The sequence below is a fragment of the Natator depressus genome, chromosome 21 (assembly GCF_965152275.1).
Source record: "Natator depressus isolate rNatDep1 chromosome 21, rNatDep2.hap1, whole genome shotgun sequence".
In the NCBI taxonomy this organism is placed as follows: Eukaryota; Metazoa; Chordata; order Testudines; family Cheloniidae; genus Natator; species Natator depressus.
Window position 1 is genome coordinate 6,192,676 of NC_134254.1, and position 14,933 is coordinate 6,207,608.

A 14,933-nucleotide genomic window follows, 5' to 3' on the forward strand; every position below is an offset into this window, starting at 1 on the left:
AGTGTGGGGTGAGGAAGGTTTGGGAGCTATACGGGGGCAGGGGGGATGTAGGGATGGGAGAATAATTTCTCCTTGAGTATTATGGACTGAAGGGGGAATTTTATGGGCTGGAAACTCTATCCTAAGAGAAGGGCTGTGCTGGGAGGGGGGTTACACAATTAGGGAGGACTATGCCGGGGGTTACAATTGGAGGGAAATGGGGCTATGCCGCAGGGGAGTTACAATGGTGGGGGGGGGGGCAAAGGGGCGATATCGCGGGGGGGGGTTGCAACTGGGGAGGGCTGTGCCGGGGGTTACAGTTGGAGGGAAAGGGAAGCCATGCCTGGGGGTGCAGGGTTTACAATTAGCGGAGAAAGGGAGCTATGCTGCGGGGCGGGGTTGCAATTAGCGGAGAGAAGGGGGGCTACGCCGGGGAAGGAGGGGTTGCAATTAGCGAAAATGGGGGGCTACGCCGCGGGGGGGTTACAGTTGGAGGGGAGAAGGGGAGCTACGCCGGGGGAGGGGGGGTTGCAGTTAGCGAAGAAGGGGGGCTACGCCGGGGGAGGGGGGTTGCAGTTAGCGAAGAAGGGGGGCTATGGTGCTCTGCCTGCGAGAAGGGGCGGCGGGGGTGCTCTGGACGAGCCAGGAGAACGACCGGCTGGGGGGAGCAATGGGCTTGCGGCGGCAGCCGCTGCCGGCCACCGCGGGCTGGTGGCTATGCGGGTCTCCCGGGGGGCGGGAGCATTATGGGCTGGGGCGCGCCCACGGTAGGGCGGAGGTCTGCGCGACACACGCCTCGGCCCCGGGCGGAGCTCGTACCTGCAGCGCGGCGCAGCCAGGTCCCCTCCTCCATGAGCCGAGGCGCTCCAACGACGGCTCCCGCGGTCAGTTTCCTCCGCAGCGCGAGCTCGCCCACCCCGCCCCTTCGTCTGCCTCCCCCAATCAGCAGCTGGGAAGATTCAGAGTGACACTCCTCCTAACCCATAGCAGCGTTCTACTGTTTTCTCTGCCCCGCCTCTGGCTCACGGCTCCTCCAGTTAGGAGCGGAAGGGGACGGGCCCTAGCGGCTCTGAGAGGCGGATCCCCCCAATCGGGCTCGAGGGGAGCGTTGGCTCTCTTCCAATGGGAAGCGAGGACAGGGATTCAAACGGAGTGTGACAGTTCTGAAGACAGGGGCTCGCTGGGGCCAGCCCGTTGGGGTCTAACGGCAGCAGGGCTGACGTAGGTGGCTCAGCCGGCCCGGGACAAAGAGAAGCGGGTCGGCCCCTGGAAGGGGCAGTAAGCAGGGGCTGTGGGGGTGGGGCAGCAGGGTGAGAGGGGGAGCCCAGGGCCCCCGCTGGTGGGGGGAAAGGGGGAGGAAGACAAGGCCCCCAGTGGGGGGGGGGAGGAAGGGGAGAGCATAAGGCCCCCACTGGTAGGCAGGAGGGGGAGTACAGGGCCTGCGGGGGGGGGTACAGGGCCTCCAAGGGGGCGGGGGGTGTTGGAGCCTGGAGGGCGCAGCAGAGTGGGAAAGGGGAGTCCGTCTCCAGGGCAAGGGAGGGGTGCAGGTATAGGGCTGTACCCTGAGGGAGGGGGCAGTGGGTGTGGGAAGAGCAGCTGAGGGGGCACAGTCCCTGGGGCAAGGAGCCTGAGAGGGGGAGCTGAAGAAGGGGGCGGGGGGGGCGCTAGGAGCAGCTAAGGGGGTCTGATGGTCAGTCTGCCCTCAGAGAAGCAAGGAGCACCCTCACCGCTCTCTGGGAAGAGGGGACGGACCCTTCTGGGCCAGAGCCATCATGTCCACGAGTGGCTGCACCTTCAAGGACAGGTGTGTGTCCGTGCTGTGCTGCAGATTCTGCCAGCAGGTGCTGAGCTCGCGGGGGATGAAGGCTGTGCTGCTGGCCAACACAGAGATTGACCTGTACTCCACCGACATCCCACCCACCAGGTAAGTCCTCTTCCTTTGCCACCTGCAGGCATCTCAACAGTGGACTAATGTCACAGTAGCCCCCAAAGACCTTAAGCAGTAGGAATCCCCCATTGTGTTAGATACCAGGCAAACCAATAAGAAGGCCGAGTTCCTACTCCCCAGATCTCAATCTACTCCTTATAATTGTGTAGGGCAGGTCGGCAAGCAAGTATTAGTATTTCCATTTTACTGCAACAGGAACTGAGGAACAGTCCAAACACAGAATGGTACAGTACTTTAAAAGATACATATATACAAGCTGTAAATAATAAACAAGACTCATTTTTCCTCAGCTTTAAAATGTGCAGTTTTCTTGGTGTTTGGCTCTAAATATGTTCCTGTGACAATCACTGTAGGGTTGTATTTAACAGCCTTCTGGAAAGTAACTAGCCTTTAAACAGAAGTGAAAGTGACTTGAAAGTGTCAGTTTCACTCCTGTTTCAAGTCAGTATCTAGTTTATTTTTGTTTGTAGTAGGGTAACAGCTCCAGGCAGGTGCAGTATAAACTCTGGGGGTCTTGCCCCAGACTAGTGGGATGTTTCCAACACACAAATGATCTATTCCAAGCTTGGTGAACCGCAAATAAGTAAGTAGTGTAAATGACAGAAAAATCTGGATTACTTTCTACAATTGTTGTTCAAGAGTTAGTAACAAAGTAAGAATATACAGTAAAATTATTTTAAACCTAACCCATGTCCCTTAAGTGATTTGCCACAAGATGTCAGAAAGTGTTAGTATTAGATCGGGAAATGCATCTCAGCCCTGATCCTATTCTGCTACTCTACCCTTAAGGCCACACACTCTCCCCCCTAGTAGCTGTGATCAGTGGTTCTGAACCAGGGGGTATGTCAACTCATCTAGATATTTGCCTGGTTTTACAGCAGGCAACATAAAAAGCACTAGCAAGGTCAGTACAAACTAAAATTTCCTATGGACAATGACTTGTTTATATTGCTCTATACACTATACACTGAAATGTAAGTACAATATTTATATTCCAATTGATTTTATAATTCTATGTGTAACCCTTCTACCCATCAGAGTTGGCAGCAACAAGGGCCGGGTTCAATATCTAGGGGATCCATTCCAATAACACAATGCAAACCGGCTCGAGCCCCCACCCAGTGACCTGGGACAAATATTTACCACCCCCGCTGGGCGCCTCCAAGAGGCAATACTTCCCCTCTCGCAAGCACATAGTCTGAGTGTAGCAAAAAGCCTTTTAATAACAGAGAGAAACAATGTGGCATTATGTTGGGAGACACCACCAACAGGATTCATAACACAACCCATGAGCAAAAAAAAAACCCACCCCAAGCAAATTGGGGCATGCCCCTTTCCCTCGGGTTCTTGAGTCCCAGCACCCAAGCGTCTCTTGAGTCCAGCAATCCACAAATCACCCAAAGTCCAAAAAGTCCAGCCCCAGAGTTCAAAAGTTCATCTGCATAGTGTTACTCCCCAGTCTGGCTAAAATGTGCCTGTGTGTGGGGGAAAGGGGTAAGGGGAACCTTACGTGTCCTGAAGCTGGCTGCCCCACAGGGCTCTGCTCCACCACGACCGGCTCAGCTCTGCACAGCTCGCCGTCTCACGAACAGCTCTGCTCAGCTTGCCGTCTCACGAACACACCGCTGTCTCACGAACGGCTCTGCTCCACCATGACCGGCTCTGCTCTGCACAGCTCGCCGTCTCACGAACAGCTCTGCTCAGCTCGCTGTCTCATGAACGGCTCCGCTCTGCACAGCTCGCCATCTCACGAACACACCGCTGTCTCACGAACGGCTCCGCTCTGCCAGCCTATCCACGAACAGCTCCGCTCTGCCAGCCTATCCACGAACAGCACCACTGCACTCTAGATCTTCCGGCTCCCCACTACTTGACATAGCGCTCAGTGATTTCAGCTCATAGTAGTGGGGGCCTTAGTGCTGGTGCACCATAAGGCCAAAGTGAATGCAGCACAGTACCTGTAGCAAGACTCTTAATAGACCCAAAATTAGCTCTGACATTCCACAGTGGAGAGAGACAGAGGTGCAACTGGTGCTTCAGGCCCTCACAAAGGGGCCCACACCACCAGGTACTAATACCTGTCTTAAGTCTCTCTCCCTTCACAGAGTTTTGGAACCCATGTCCCTTGCCTAGCGAGTGCTACTCAGTTGATGGTGAGTCCCTTCATCATAACAAAAGGCCAAGTACAGTTCCAAGCACAGTTCCCATAATCAGGGTAATAACAATTTACTCTTCCTGCCCCAATAACAGAGACACTGGGGATCCCACAACAGCCAAAGTGACCATTTGGGCAGTTATGGCCTCATTCTAGGCGGGGTGGGTGTGCCTATGCAAATTGAGATCAGCCCCTGAAGTTCTTTTCCACTACTTGCCACACCTCACCACCAGATGTCAGGGTGGAGCCCATCCTGACTCTGCTTACATATGGTAAAAATGAAAAAGGAAGCAATTTTTCAGTAATAGTGTGCTGTGTCACTATTTTTATGTCTGATTCTGTGAGCAACTAGTTTTTAAGTGAGGTGAAACTTGGTGGTACGCAAGACAAATCAGACTCCTAAAAGGGGTACAGTAGTCGGGAAAGGTTGAGAGCCACTGATTTAGATGATGGATAATAAGATTGTTCATTGGCGTATCTTGAATGTACATCCAGCCTGACAAAAATAAATGTGGGTTTTTCAGTGTAAAAACGTCACCACGATCAAATACAACTACTTTCTCTGTTTCAATCAAATTTGTTTATCTTATGGATACAAACATGTTTTTGCTCTTAACGGTGCAGGAACCAATATCAATCAAGGAAAGCAAGCTGTATTCTGTTTGGCCTCATAGATCAACAGAATTGTTGAGTGCATTAACTGGTGAAGATGAAAGAAGCAAAAAGAACCCAATTTGGCTTTCATGGTTAAGCAAGGACAAGAATTGAAGAAGAAGAAGAAGAAGAAGAAGAAGAAGAAGAAAAATCTTTCTTGTTAATTGATCAAATGTAAGCTGGAGTCAGAGGATGAGTAACTATGGGAAAGCAATATTTACATATTAAATAGTAAATTAAATATTAAGAATGTAAATTACAAAGTGTTAATCTGTAAGCATGAGTTAAAAGGAGATAAACTAAGATGGGCTAAAATTTAATTAAAAAAAAACAACAAAGGTTCATTTTTTTAAACACATTCTAATCACTAAGCCATTGTTCTGTGGTCTCATTTGAGATTTACAATAGACACCTCATTCCTGGCACAGATGTTCTAAACTGGTGTAAAATGTCTTTCATATAATGCTAGTTGTCAAATGTGAGTTAAAGCGATCTGTGTGGTTACAAATGTAATCCACAGTTTTAGTGTACAATAAAACCATATTATCTACAAAAATGAGTTTATGAAAGTCAGTAAACCACGTTTCAGTATGAAGTTAAAATAGCAATCTGTGATTTAGTGACTCAGGAAATGATTTCTTGGTATGTGATTTCCTGATACTGTAATAATTGATTTTATGGCAAATGATGGTTAGTCGGGGCTGAGTGGTTAGAGTTGGAGCTAATGTATTGAGGATCTAAATTATAAGAATAAATCAAAATAGGAAACATGCAGATTCTTAAGTAAACTTATAGCTCTGCATACAGGCAGAAGTTCAACTCTCAGGACTGTTTTTTTCCACCCATTAACAGAATGAATGGAAGCATTCATGTTGGACATGGAGCACTCAACCCAGTACATACCAAGTTATGTAAACAAATTGCCCCTTTTCTCACAAAGTCTGTACCTACATTACCATTGATGCAGTTCTAACAGTGGAAATACTAGTGTAAACCAGCTGTTGGCATTCTACCTACCATCTCATCTAACATAGCTTAAAGCAGGGTCTGCACAACACTACAGTTGAAATGCCAGTGGCTGCCTACACTAGTGCTCCAACTGGTGGGAAAACTAGGAAGGATCGCCAAGTCAAAGAGAGCTGTAAAATAGGAAAGATCAGTTTGCTTTGAAAATATTATTTTGTTCCCATTTACAAAAATGGAACCAATTAAAAATGACAGGAGTTGACAAGGCTTATCTACCTAAGATCTACCATAGAAACCCTATTACAGAAGAGTATTTGACAATATTAGTTTGCTCTTAACAGCTTTTCTACAGAGGAGCTCAAAAGACATGAAAAACAGACAGCCTTACAGAAGATGGGTTGAGGCAACACCTGATTTAGGTAATACTATCCTACTTTCCAGAAGAAGAAACTGACACACAGATGTTAAGTCTGACAATGGCCTTGTCTGCACTAGGAAATTGACCCAATGCTAAAGCTGGCTATGTCCATAGTAAGGAACTATAGAAGAAGTTATCCACCGGAGCTACCACAATTGTAGCTGGGAGTCCTGATGTAGACAAAGTGCTACCAGCCTCTACCATCACCAGGTTTGAAGGTATGTCTACACAGCAAAAGCTAGCATGGGCTAGTCTGTCCAAGCTAACTTGAATCCAGCTAGCATGGGTAACTACAGAAGTGCAGCCAGCACAGCACAGGCTTCACAGTGTGCTACCGAGCCAAGTATGCACTACAAAAGACACACTGAAAGTGTATCTCAAGAAAACTGATGTGGACATCACAAACTGGGAGAAGCAAGCCACCAACCAACCCCCGTAGCACCACATCCTCCATCAAGCAATAGGTCGCTTTGAGGAGAAGTGCCTTGCTCTCAAACCTGAAAAGAGAAAGAAGGAAGGAAAAAAGAAAGAACTTTCTCCCAGCAGGCAGTTGGCCTGCCAGGAAATGTCTGTCTGTACCTATTGCGGCGGATCTGTGATTCCAGGATTGGACTCCTGAGTCATCTCAGGACCCATATGTAAATCCGTAGTGGAGATCATCCTTGAATCAAGGGGTCGCCGATGATGATGTTCATGATGCATCCCAGACTTGCACTACCCACACAGAAGCCTGACTGTGGTGTCTTCGCTATTATTGTTTCCTGGGTTAGCTGGATTCAAGATACCCGTGCACAGCGTTTTCTTTGTTAGACAGCTTAAGTGAGAGTGGTAAAAATGCTGGACACTTGTTGTAACCCAACCACTACTGGAAGCCCTACTGTAAAGAACACTGGTTCCCTACAGACAAAAATGTAGGGTGTCTGCAACGAGCATAGTGAAATGGTACTGAAAATGATTTAACTGCAACTGCACAGACAGGACTAAATCAGATCACCTACCATTTCTGAAACTGTTGAACATAGTTTGAACCTGTTCACCCTTGCAGTTAAACTACGTCTTGCTCCAGGTCAGCAGCACGTATTGCTTATGACGCCCATTGTAAATAGGCAAGTTTCTTAATGTAGATATAGATAGTGAGTTGCTAACTGAACCCAATGGTAACGGAGTTCAATCCCTGTATAAAAAGACTAATTATCACCTCTAAGTACTAGTGAGAGGCCCAGTTCCCTTGTGGTCTAGTTGAAATGGTTAGCTCTGGACTGACTGACTGCCTGGAACTGGGACACCAACAAAGCAACTCTTGAGCCTTGCTGATGTTTACCTCTGTGGGCCAGTTCATTGAGTTGCATAAAACCAAACCACTCTCATAGTCTGAAACAATTCAGAAGAAGTTAGCCATCATCCTCAGGTAAAGTAGGAAAAATTAAAAAATATATAGAGCAAAGCCATTAAAGGGACTTTGTCAGCTAGCTTCTCACTTTATTTTCTGCCAGTGTGTAATATTTTTAGAAGCTTAAAGAGGTAAATAAGCCTACTCTAAAATTAAGTTTCAATTACTGTCATGGATTTTTAAAACAGAATCTGATGGGCACTTCCCACCAGATCACACTAATTTCAGGTGGTCAGATTTTTGGTCTAAAGCACTCAATTATGCTTCATTTTTAATTACTCTCCTAAGAGGAATCTACCTGACCGCAGATTCTGCTGGGATTATAGTGTGCACATATAAGGGAGTTGTAGATCCCATCAACCACTTATGAACCTCAGCTGCTAAAAGTTTCACAGGTGATCCTTTAAGTCTCTGTATAGTAGTAAATGCCCATACTATAGGCCTGAGGAGAAACCCTCATGGGCCATCAAAAAGATTGTAGAATTAAAAAGGATATTGCTACATGTATAACGTGGTGAAGTGGAGTGTGCCTCAGGACAGTGCCTGGATTGGTCTCACAATGGACCAACTTCAAGTATGGAGAAAAAGCACTTAGTGGAATAAGATCTTCAAAAAAAATTAGCACTCTTTTGTTTTATAGCACCGATGACTAACTCAGTGCAACAGAGTATAGAATTGCTTGGGATAGTGTCATCTTGAGATTCTTGTGAGCAATGCCTTTTGGTCATTGACTTGACTTGATAAAAATGACCGTCACATTGGGTGCTTTTATTCCTTTCTATGTAACAACCAGTTCCAGGAAGTAATCCAGTTTTGGTTTATTGGTGTGATAACTGGAGATATGCAATTAAGTGACTACGCAGTAGTGTAATGTTCAGCATTGTTGTATTATTCCTCACGTGGTTTGTGATGAGTTTAACTTTGATACTTTCAACACAACCTTGAAGAGCATCTTTATTCCACACGCTCTGCCTCTTTTGCTATTTAATGGTGCCCTCAAATACCTGCTTTACACTAATGGTCCGCTATTCTTCCTCTTTCTCCGTGAAGTGAAGAGAGTCAGCTATATGAATATTTGAAGTACATTCACTTAGCATTGGAATTCAGCTGAAATCTGTGTTGAGCAGATGACCCTAGACCATTGAGCATTATGGTACGCTACTGGACAACTAGAGGTGAGCTGTTGAGGAAGCATTGTAAGAGGCAGGGAGCACTATCACTCAGCTCACAAATTTGAAATCTGCCTGCTTTCCTGGCCTTAGTGTAAGAATAGGGATTGTATAATCAAAAGCTGAGACTTTTTTTAATTGCTGCTGGGACTGACCTGTGGTTCCTTCAATAGCATTTTGTGCTCTTACGCTGGATTTTAGGTATGCAGTCCTAAGCTCGACAACCAGCATCCTTGGCCAGCAGAAGTATTATGTAGCGGATATCGCTCTCAGTCCTTGAGCTGTATGAACCACTGCCACCTCAGCTCAAGAGGGGAATGGTGGTCCCAGTAGAATCTTCTTTAGAACCCAAGCAACCAAATATACCAAAGCAGTGCTCCTGGTGGAGGGTAGCAGGTTCCTGAAAGCTAGCATGTGTGCACTGTGATGCTGGCTGAGGGTGTGCTGGTGGAATATATAGGAATCTTTTCTGTCTTGATACTAGTTTGCTTGGTGATAGAGGAAGATTGAAGTTCTTACTTTTCTATTTCCATTCACAAACACCTAACATTGGTTTGTTGGAATTCTAGCTTACCGCAAGAGCAAGTGGCTGGGTGAAGTTATGTTAAATGTCTAAACTATTCCTGTGACAAATTTTTTCCCCTCCAGTACGGTTGACTTCATTGGAAGCTGCTATTTCACTGACATCTGCAAATGCAAACTGAAGAACGTTGCATGTTTAAAATGGTAAGTAATATCATTTCAATGTGACTCGTAATCATACACGCACCTGCTCCACAATGCATGTGCTGCAGCAACAACATTGCAACCTCTCATTACTGGCCACTAAAGTTGTCACAAATGAAATGAATTTGATATAACATTGCTCAGTGGAAACTTGGCCCCGCTACCTTTGGACATGACTGTTAGTCTGTCATTGTAGAAGTCCCTAGCAGAAATGCACAGAAGAATGTGTATCAAGACTAAGGTGGGGTTCTATAGGAAACTTGCATAGCACTGACTGACTCCAGAGAGACTGCTTCAGTATTGATTTGAGATAGCTGTGTGAATAAAGTCACAAAGAAATGCAGTTGCTCATATGTTCCACTTTACTAAAACAGATACAGTGGAGAACTCCTATTTTATGAACTAACTGGGGATTCAGGAGTTCATAAAATTGAACATCTCAGTTACAGTAGGTTTGTATAAGAGGCTCATAAAATTGAGGTTCTGTTGTAACAGAACATGCTGTTGGCAGACCTACTCTTCACTAGCGGATGGAAAAAATTAACATGAAAGTTCCTGGAGCTTGTTGTTTGTTTTTATTAATGCCCGATACTTAAAATACTGTTCCTTTTTTTTAAAAAAAAAAAAAGCTAAACTGCTCAAAAGGATCACTTGTCTACTTTATGCCTAAAATTTCAATTTGCTCAGATCTGAGCTTGGATGGGAAAGTTCTTGGACTAAAAATAACAAGGTGGGGTTTTTTTGAGACTTGGCTAGCAAGGAATTCTGGTTTGTCTAGATGCTGAAATAGAAAGCACACACTTTCTTCTGAGTGTGCTACTGGGAGTGAAAGGAATCTACTACAGGTAAATTAATTAGGCTATAATCTGTTCCTACTCAAACCCTTAATTTCCATTTATTTCAGTGGAGCAGAATCAGGCTCATATATACGCCAACCTAATTACTTAGCTTTTATCAGGTCCGATTGTACCATCAGTTTTAAGGAGAACTCTCCATTGATTTCACAGGGGAGTTCTAATTTAAAAATGAACAATCAGATTCCATGATAGATACAACAAATTTCACTGACTTAAGATCAAAGTACACTCAGGTAACAGACGGAATTTGGTTCTCTGCAATAAGACAAGACTCCTGTATAAGAAACATAAATCTTGTGCAACTCCACACACACCCTCTTTCTCTAAGTAAATATATTCAGACACTTTTTGTTCCATTGTTTAAAAACTCGCCATTAATTTTCCCCAGATAAGAACATTATATACCAATTTGCCTGCTAAAGTGGTTAGATCCTATTTAACATTAAGCTGAGATGGTTCTTCATTGCAAACTGGCTTTCATCCACGAACTTACATGATCATTATTTTGTTTGTTTGCTGTTCTAGTGGCAATGTTGTAGGTTACCATGTGATTGCTCCATGCAAACCTTGCCTACTGTCCTGTAACAATGGACATTTCTGGATGTTTCACAGCCAAGCAGTCTTTGGTATGAACAGACTAGACTCATCTGGTAAGGAATGCTTTATTCTGAACAGGGAAGTTCTATTTAACTCACAGGAGAGTTAACTGGCAACTCCCCCCCCACCCCAATAGCAAGGTGTCTCAAAGCATATGCAGTTTACTTAAGGTATATAGCAAGTCTATACTGAGTTGCCTTTCCAGCAGAGAGGCTTGTGAGGAAGGAATGCTGTATGAGGAGACTGTTCATGTCACCTGGAGCTTAAAGTATCTAACATGCTATATGAGGCTACCTCAACTTTGTGTGGCTTTATTAAAAAAAAAAAAAGTCACTGGGCTGTAAGATTAATTGGTCAGAAAATTTACTCTAACCTCTTGCTGATGGGAATCAGGATTTTCTGAGGCAATATTGTTATGCAAACTGCACAAATACAAGTGGTGTAAACGCAGAGCCACAGGATACTATTTATAGTAGTGTGTGTAGCTTCACTGTGCTATTAAGCAACCACCACTGACTGGTCATTCTGAGCTGAGCTGTGTTGTCACTGTGACCCTGTATAACTTTCTCTGTTGATCCCCATTACCTTAGGCTGAGGTTACAACCAATACTAGCTCTTACTATTCAGTTTGCTTGAGCTCCTTTTAAACAACTACTTGGCACACAAACTAGAAGTATCTAGCAATATCGGTCCTTCCCAAAGTATGTGGCCTTTTACTAGATCATCTATGTTTCTGTTTCTCATACACAAGATTAGTTAGTTTAAACACTTTTACAGTGTCATCTGTGCCTAAAACCAACACAATTAATGTAACCCAGCCATAAGGGGATTTACCAATAGCTACATGATTATTTCATATTACTCTTCATATAGGACTTGCTACTATCGTGCAGTTCAAAAGGATATTTCTAGAGATCCTTTTTGAATAAAAATAGAAAATAACCTACAGCTGGGCAATGTTGTCTTAGTTCATCTAATAGGTTTTGCAAGAGCCATTCATTTTGTGGCAATGAATTCAGTTCTTAGTCTAACTCAAACGGGGTCAGAATACAAATTAAGTTATTTACAATCCTTCTTCCAGGTGTGAATTTACTGCTTTGGGGCAACTTACCAGATTTGGAGGAAAGCACTGATGAAGACATGTCTGGCATCTCTGAGGAGGAGTATATCAGATAAATATTATCAGCAGTGTGCATCACAGTGTATTCCCTCATTACCTTGTATTGCAGCTTTCTTCCTACTGTCTTAATGTACAAACTCAAGCAATACAGCAAACAGGAAGGCTGGCAAACCGTTTTCCAAAAAGGGTAGAAGCTGTCTTAGTCCAATGTAACATACCTTATAAGAATCCCTCTCAGCTTTAAAATGCGCCTATCTGAAAAATGAATGGCATACAGATGGCCACTACCTCTGGTTTTAGGGCTATTTTGTTCTTATAGTCCTAAGTCTTAACAGCTGCAGGTAAGGAAAACACAGGCTTTGACACTTCAAGTGCCAGCTGCTGCCTGTTTTTCCTTCCTAAATAACAGCTCTGTTGTGGATCAAAAGTCTTGGCATCACTGAAAGGAATTTAATTTTTACCTCGAGTGTAGTGCTATTGAGGAATAGTTACTCTGGGTGAGCTGTGACATTATGAAGAGAATTCTGTGGGCTTCAGTTATGCCTCCTTCTGGACTCTGCCTTTTTTCTCTCTTCCCATTCCACCCATAGCCAGGAAGGCAGTATGTGCACAGTCTCCTTTGAGGCCACAATCAATGCTGTTGAAAGAGTGGGCCAGCAGGGATTGCTGAAACTGTACAGCTGTCTGTCTTCATCCTGCTTTGGAGTTGTTTGCTTGTGAAACCACTAGGGAGATGAGCGTTGGAATGCTCCTGAACCTGGGTCTCTCGCCTGAGTTTTTTCACAGCGTAATAAGTACTCGGTTCTGCTAAACTCAACTGCATAAGAAATTTATAGAGTGACTTGCTGCCAGCAAACAGAATGGCTGACAAATGGTAAATAAGGAAGTATGCTGGGAACTGGCACACTTCCCTGCTTTAAATGGAAATGGATCACATTCAATGAAATATTAGCATAACTATTCTTAATTAATGTTACACAAGTTAGGGAAACTCCTCTTTCTCTGTAGAAGTCTCCCTATTGTGGTGAAAAACTGAAAGAGGGAGAAAAGGCATAGTTTCCAAGCAAAATAATCTGTAATTATGTTTGTATATTTCGTCAGTATTAAATGAGATGAGCAGTAAGTATGATGCTGGAGTAGCGTGTCACAAGTTTAGGGTCAGATTCAATAAAATCTCCGTCTGGCTTCTGTGCTGCTGGAAGGTGGGTAATCCCCACAGAGTCGATAGTGGAAGGTGGCATGGTGCCTTTTGGAAAGGAGGCAGCCAGACATAGTGTGGAGTGAAATCTGGATTCAAGAGTACTGTTCTGCTTGCAGCTACAAAGTAACTGCTTCAGCAAGTTTACATTCTCAAATGAAAAGTTTTCTTGTTTCTAAGGATAGGAGGGTCTAAGAGAATAACTTTGTAAAGAAAAAACCATCTGAACAACAACTTTTAAAAAGGTAAACATTTACTTCAGAATACAAATATTCTATTTAATGGGAAGATTTCTGAAGTGACTTTTTTTACATTTATGTAAACAGGGCTCTAGCTAGATAGTGCTTTATATGCTAATTACAGACTTTCAGAGCTTTTCAGAAATGCCTAAGTGACTTACCAGAAATATCATCAATAGTGGAGCATAAGAACAGCCATACTGGGTCAGACAAATGGTCCATGTAGCCAGTATCCTGTCTTCCGCCAGTAGCCGATGCCAGGTGCTTCAAAGGGAATGAACAGAACAGGCAGTCAGAGTGATCCATCCCCTGTCGTGCACTCACAGCTTCTTGGAAAGTCAAGGAGACTTGTGCTCCTGCAGCACTTGGTAAAACCCTACCCATAGTGCCTAAGCTGAAGAACCAACAGAGTAAGTCTGCAGTTCTGCAATGAGCTCCATGTGGGTAGACTCCCTCTTCATTTATTTGGGCTCTGTGAGCATCAGGACAGTGCTCATTGTGCAAAACCTCTTAGGTTCTGATCCTACAAAGGACTGCCTTGGAAATCTGTGTGTTAAATGAGTTTTTTATCTCACACAGGCATCCTGCTCCCTGTAACAAGCCCCTAACACAAAGCTCATTGGTGTTTTGCAGAAGCCAAAGCATTTCATTCATAAACCACATGTATACTTGGTACATCTGGTTAAGTGAAGATACATGAAAGATGCATTTATAAAATACAAAAGTGAAGTAGTACATGATAAGGTAGGGTGGATTTCCTGAATCGTACTGAAAGCAACTCCAAGATTGATATCAAGATTAACATTTTGTATATTCTCCGTTAGGCTCTGAAAAGATGCGGTGAAGGCAGACTCTTTTGTTTTAGTACTTTACTGTATTTATTCTCAACTGGTGTTACTCCCTCTTCTTCTGTGTTGGCTAAAGTGTGTATTTGCTGTTTTTCTGTATTTGGATGTCTGTTATGACTGTGTGCTGTCTACACATGCATCAAATAAAAATTGATTTATAACACATTCTCCTGGGGGATATATTAAGTGCACATTATGTAGCTGGGGGATTGTCTAACTTAAGAATACATCTGTAGTGATTAGGTAACAAAAATAACGAAACCACACATTATAGGTTTCAGCGTAGCAGCCGTGTTAGTCTGTATCCGCAAAAAGAAAAGGAGGACTTGTGGCACCTTAAAGACTAACTAATTTATTTGAGCATAAGCTTTCGTGAGCTACAGCTCACTTCATCGGCTGCATGTCATTATAGCCATGATAACACATTATAGCTAACTCAGCTCATTTGAAATCTTCCCTACTATATAAGGACAGTAATGGCCCAATTTTTAGAGAAACTGAGCATCCATTGTTCCAGTTAAAGTCAAAGTGAGCTACCAGCTGCTTAGCACCTTGTCACTCTGACCAAGGGAAGTTAGTCCAATAAAAAAATATTTGTCTCTCTAATATCCTGGGACCGACACTGCTACAACAATACTGCATACTTCAACTGTTAGACCCTCCACAGGA

At 44.1% G+C, this 14,933-nt stretch overlaps 2 protein-coding genes across 5 annotated transcripts in view; one reads left to right on the forward strand and one right to left on the reverse strand.

Moving 5' to 3' along the window:
- SRGAP2 (SLIT-ROBO Rho GTPase activating protein 2) overlaps positions 1–893 on the reverse strand; it is a 211,219-nt gene extending 210,326 nt beyond the window's left edge. For both annotated transcript variants that reach the window (XM_074936354.1, XM_074936353.1), the window contains exon 1: positions 799–893. The gene's annotated coding sequence lies outside the window, so the exon portion shown is untranslated. The remainder of the gene's footprint in view (positions 1–798) is intronic.
- Positions 894–1,117: 224 nt separating this feature from the next.
- Positions 1,118–14,288, forward strand: FAM72A (family with sequence similarity 72 member A). Of its 3 annotated transcripts, none has more exons than XM_074935890.1 (5): positions 1,118–1,200; positions 1,686–1,903; positions 9,328–9,405; positions 10,788–10,912; positions 11,941–14,287. In XM_074935890.1, exons 2-5 carry the CDS (start codon positions 1,752–1,754, stop codon positions 12,033–12,035), a joined length of 450 nt encoding a protein of 149 aa, XP_074791991.1. In that variant the 5' UTR covers positions 1,118–1,200; positions 1,686–1,751; the 3' UTR covers positions 12,036–14,287. The 3 variants fall into 3 exon arrangements, 2 of the variants coding, with proteins under 2 accessions (XP_074791991.1, XP_074791992.1); XM_074935891.1 differs by having other exon boundaries at positions 1,179–1,257; positions 11,941–14,288; XR_012635941.1 differs by lacking the exons at positions 1,118–1,200; positions 1,686–1,903; positions 10,788–10,912; positions 11,941–14,287 and adding an exon at positions 2,574–4,910 and having other exon boundaries at positions 9,328–9,380.
- Positions 14,289–14,933: the final 645 nt, after the last annotated feature.

Coding starts and splice junctions, on each gene's coding strand:
- FAM72A (XM_074935890.1), top strand. CDS start 1,752: ATGTCCACGAGTGGCTGCACCTTCAAGGACAGGTGTGTGTCCGTGCTG. Junction 1,904..9,327: donor ACCGACATCCCACCCACCAG/GTAAGTCCTCTT, acceptor TTTCCCCTCCAG/TACGGTTGACTTCATTGGAA. Junction 9,406..10,787: donor AACGTTGCATGTTTAAAATG/GTAAGTAATATC, acceptor TTGCTGTTCTAG/TGGCAATGTTGTAGGTTACC.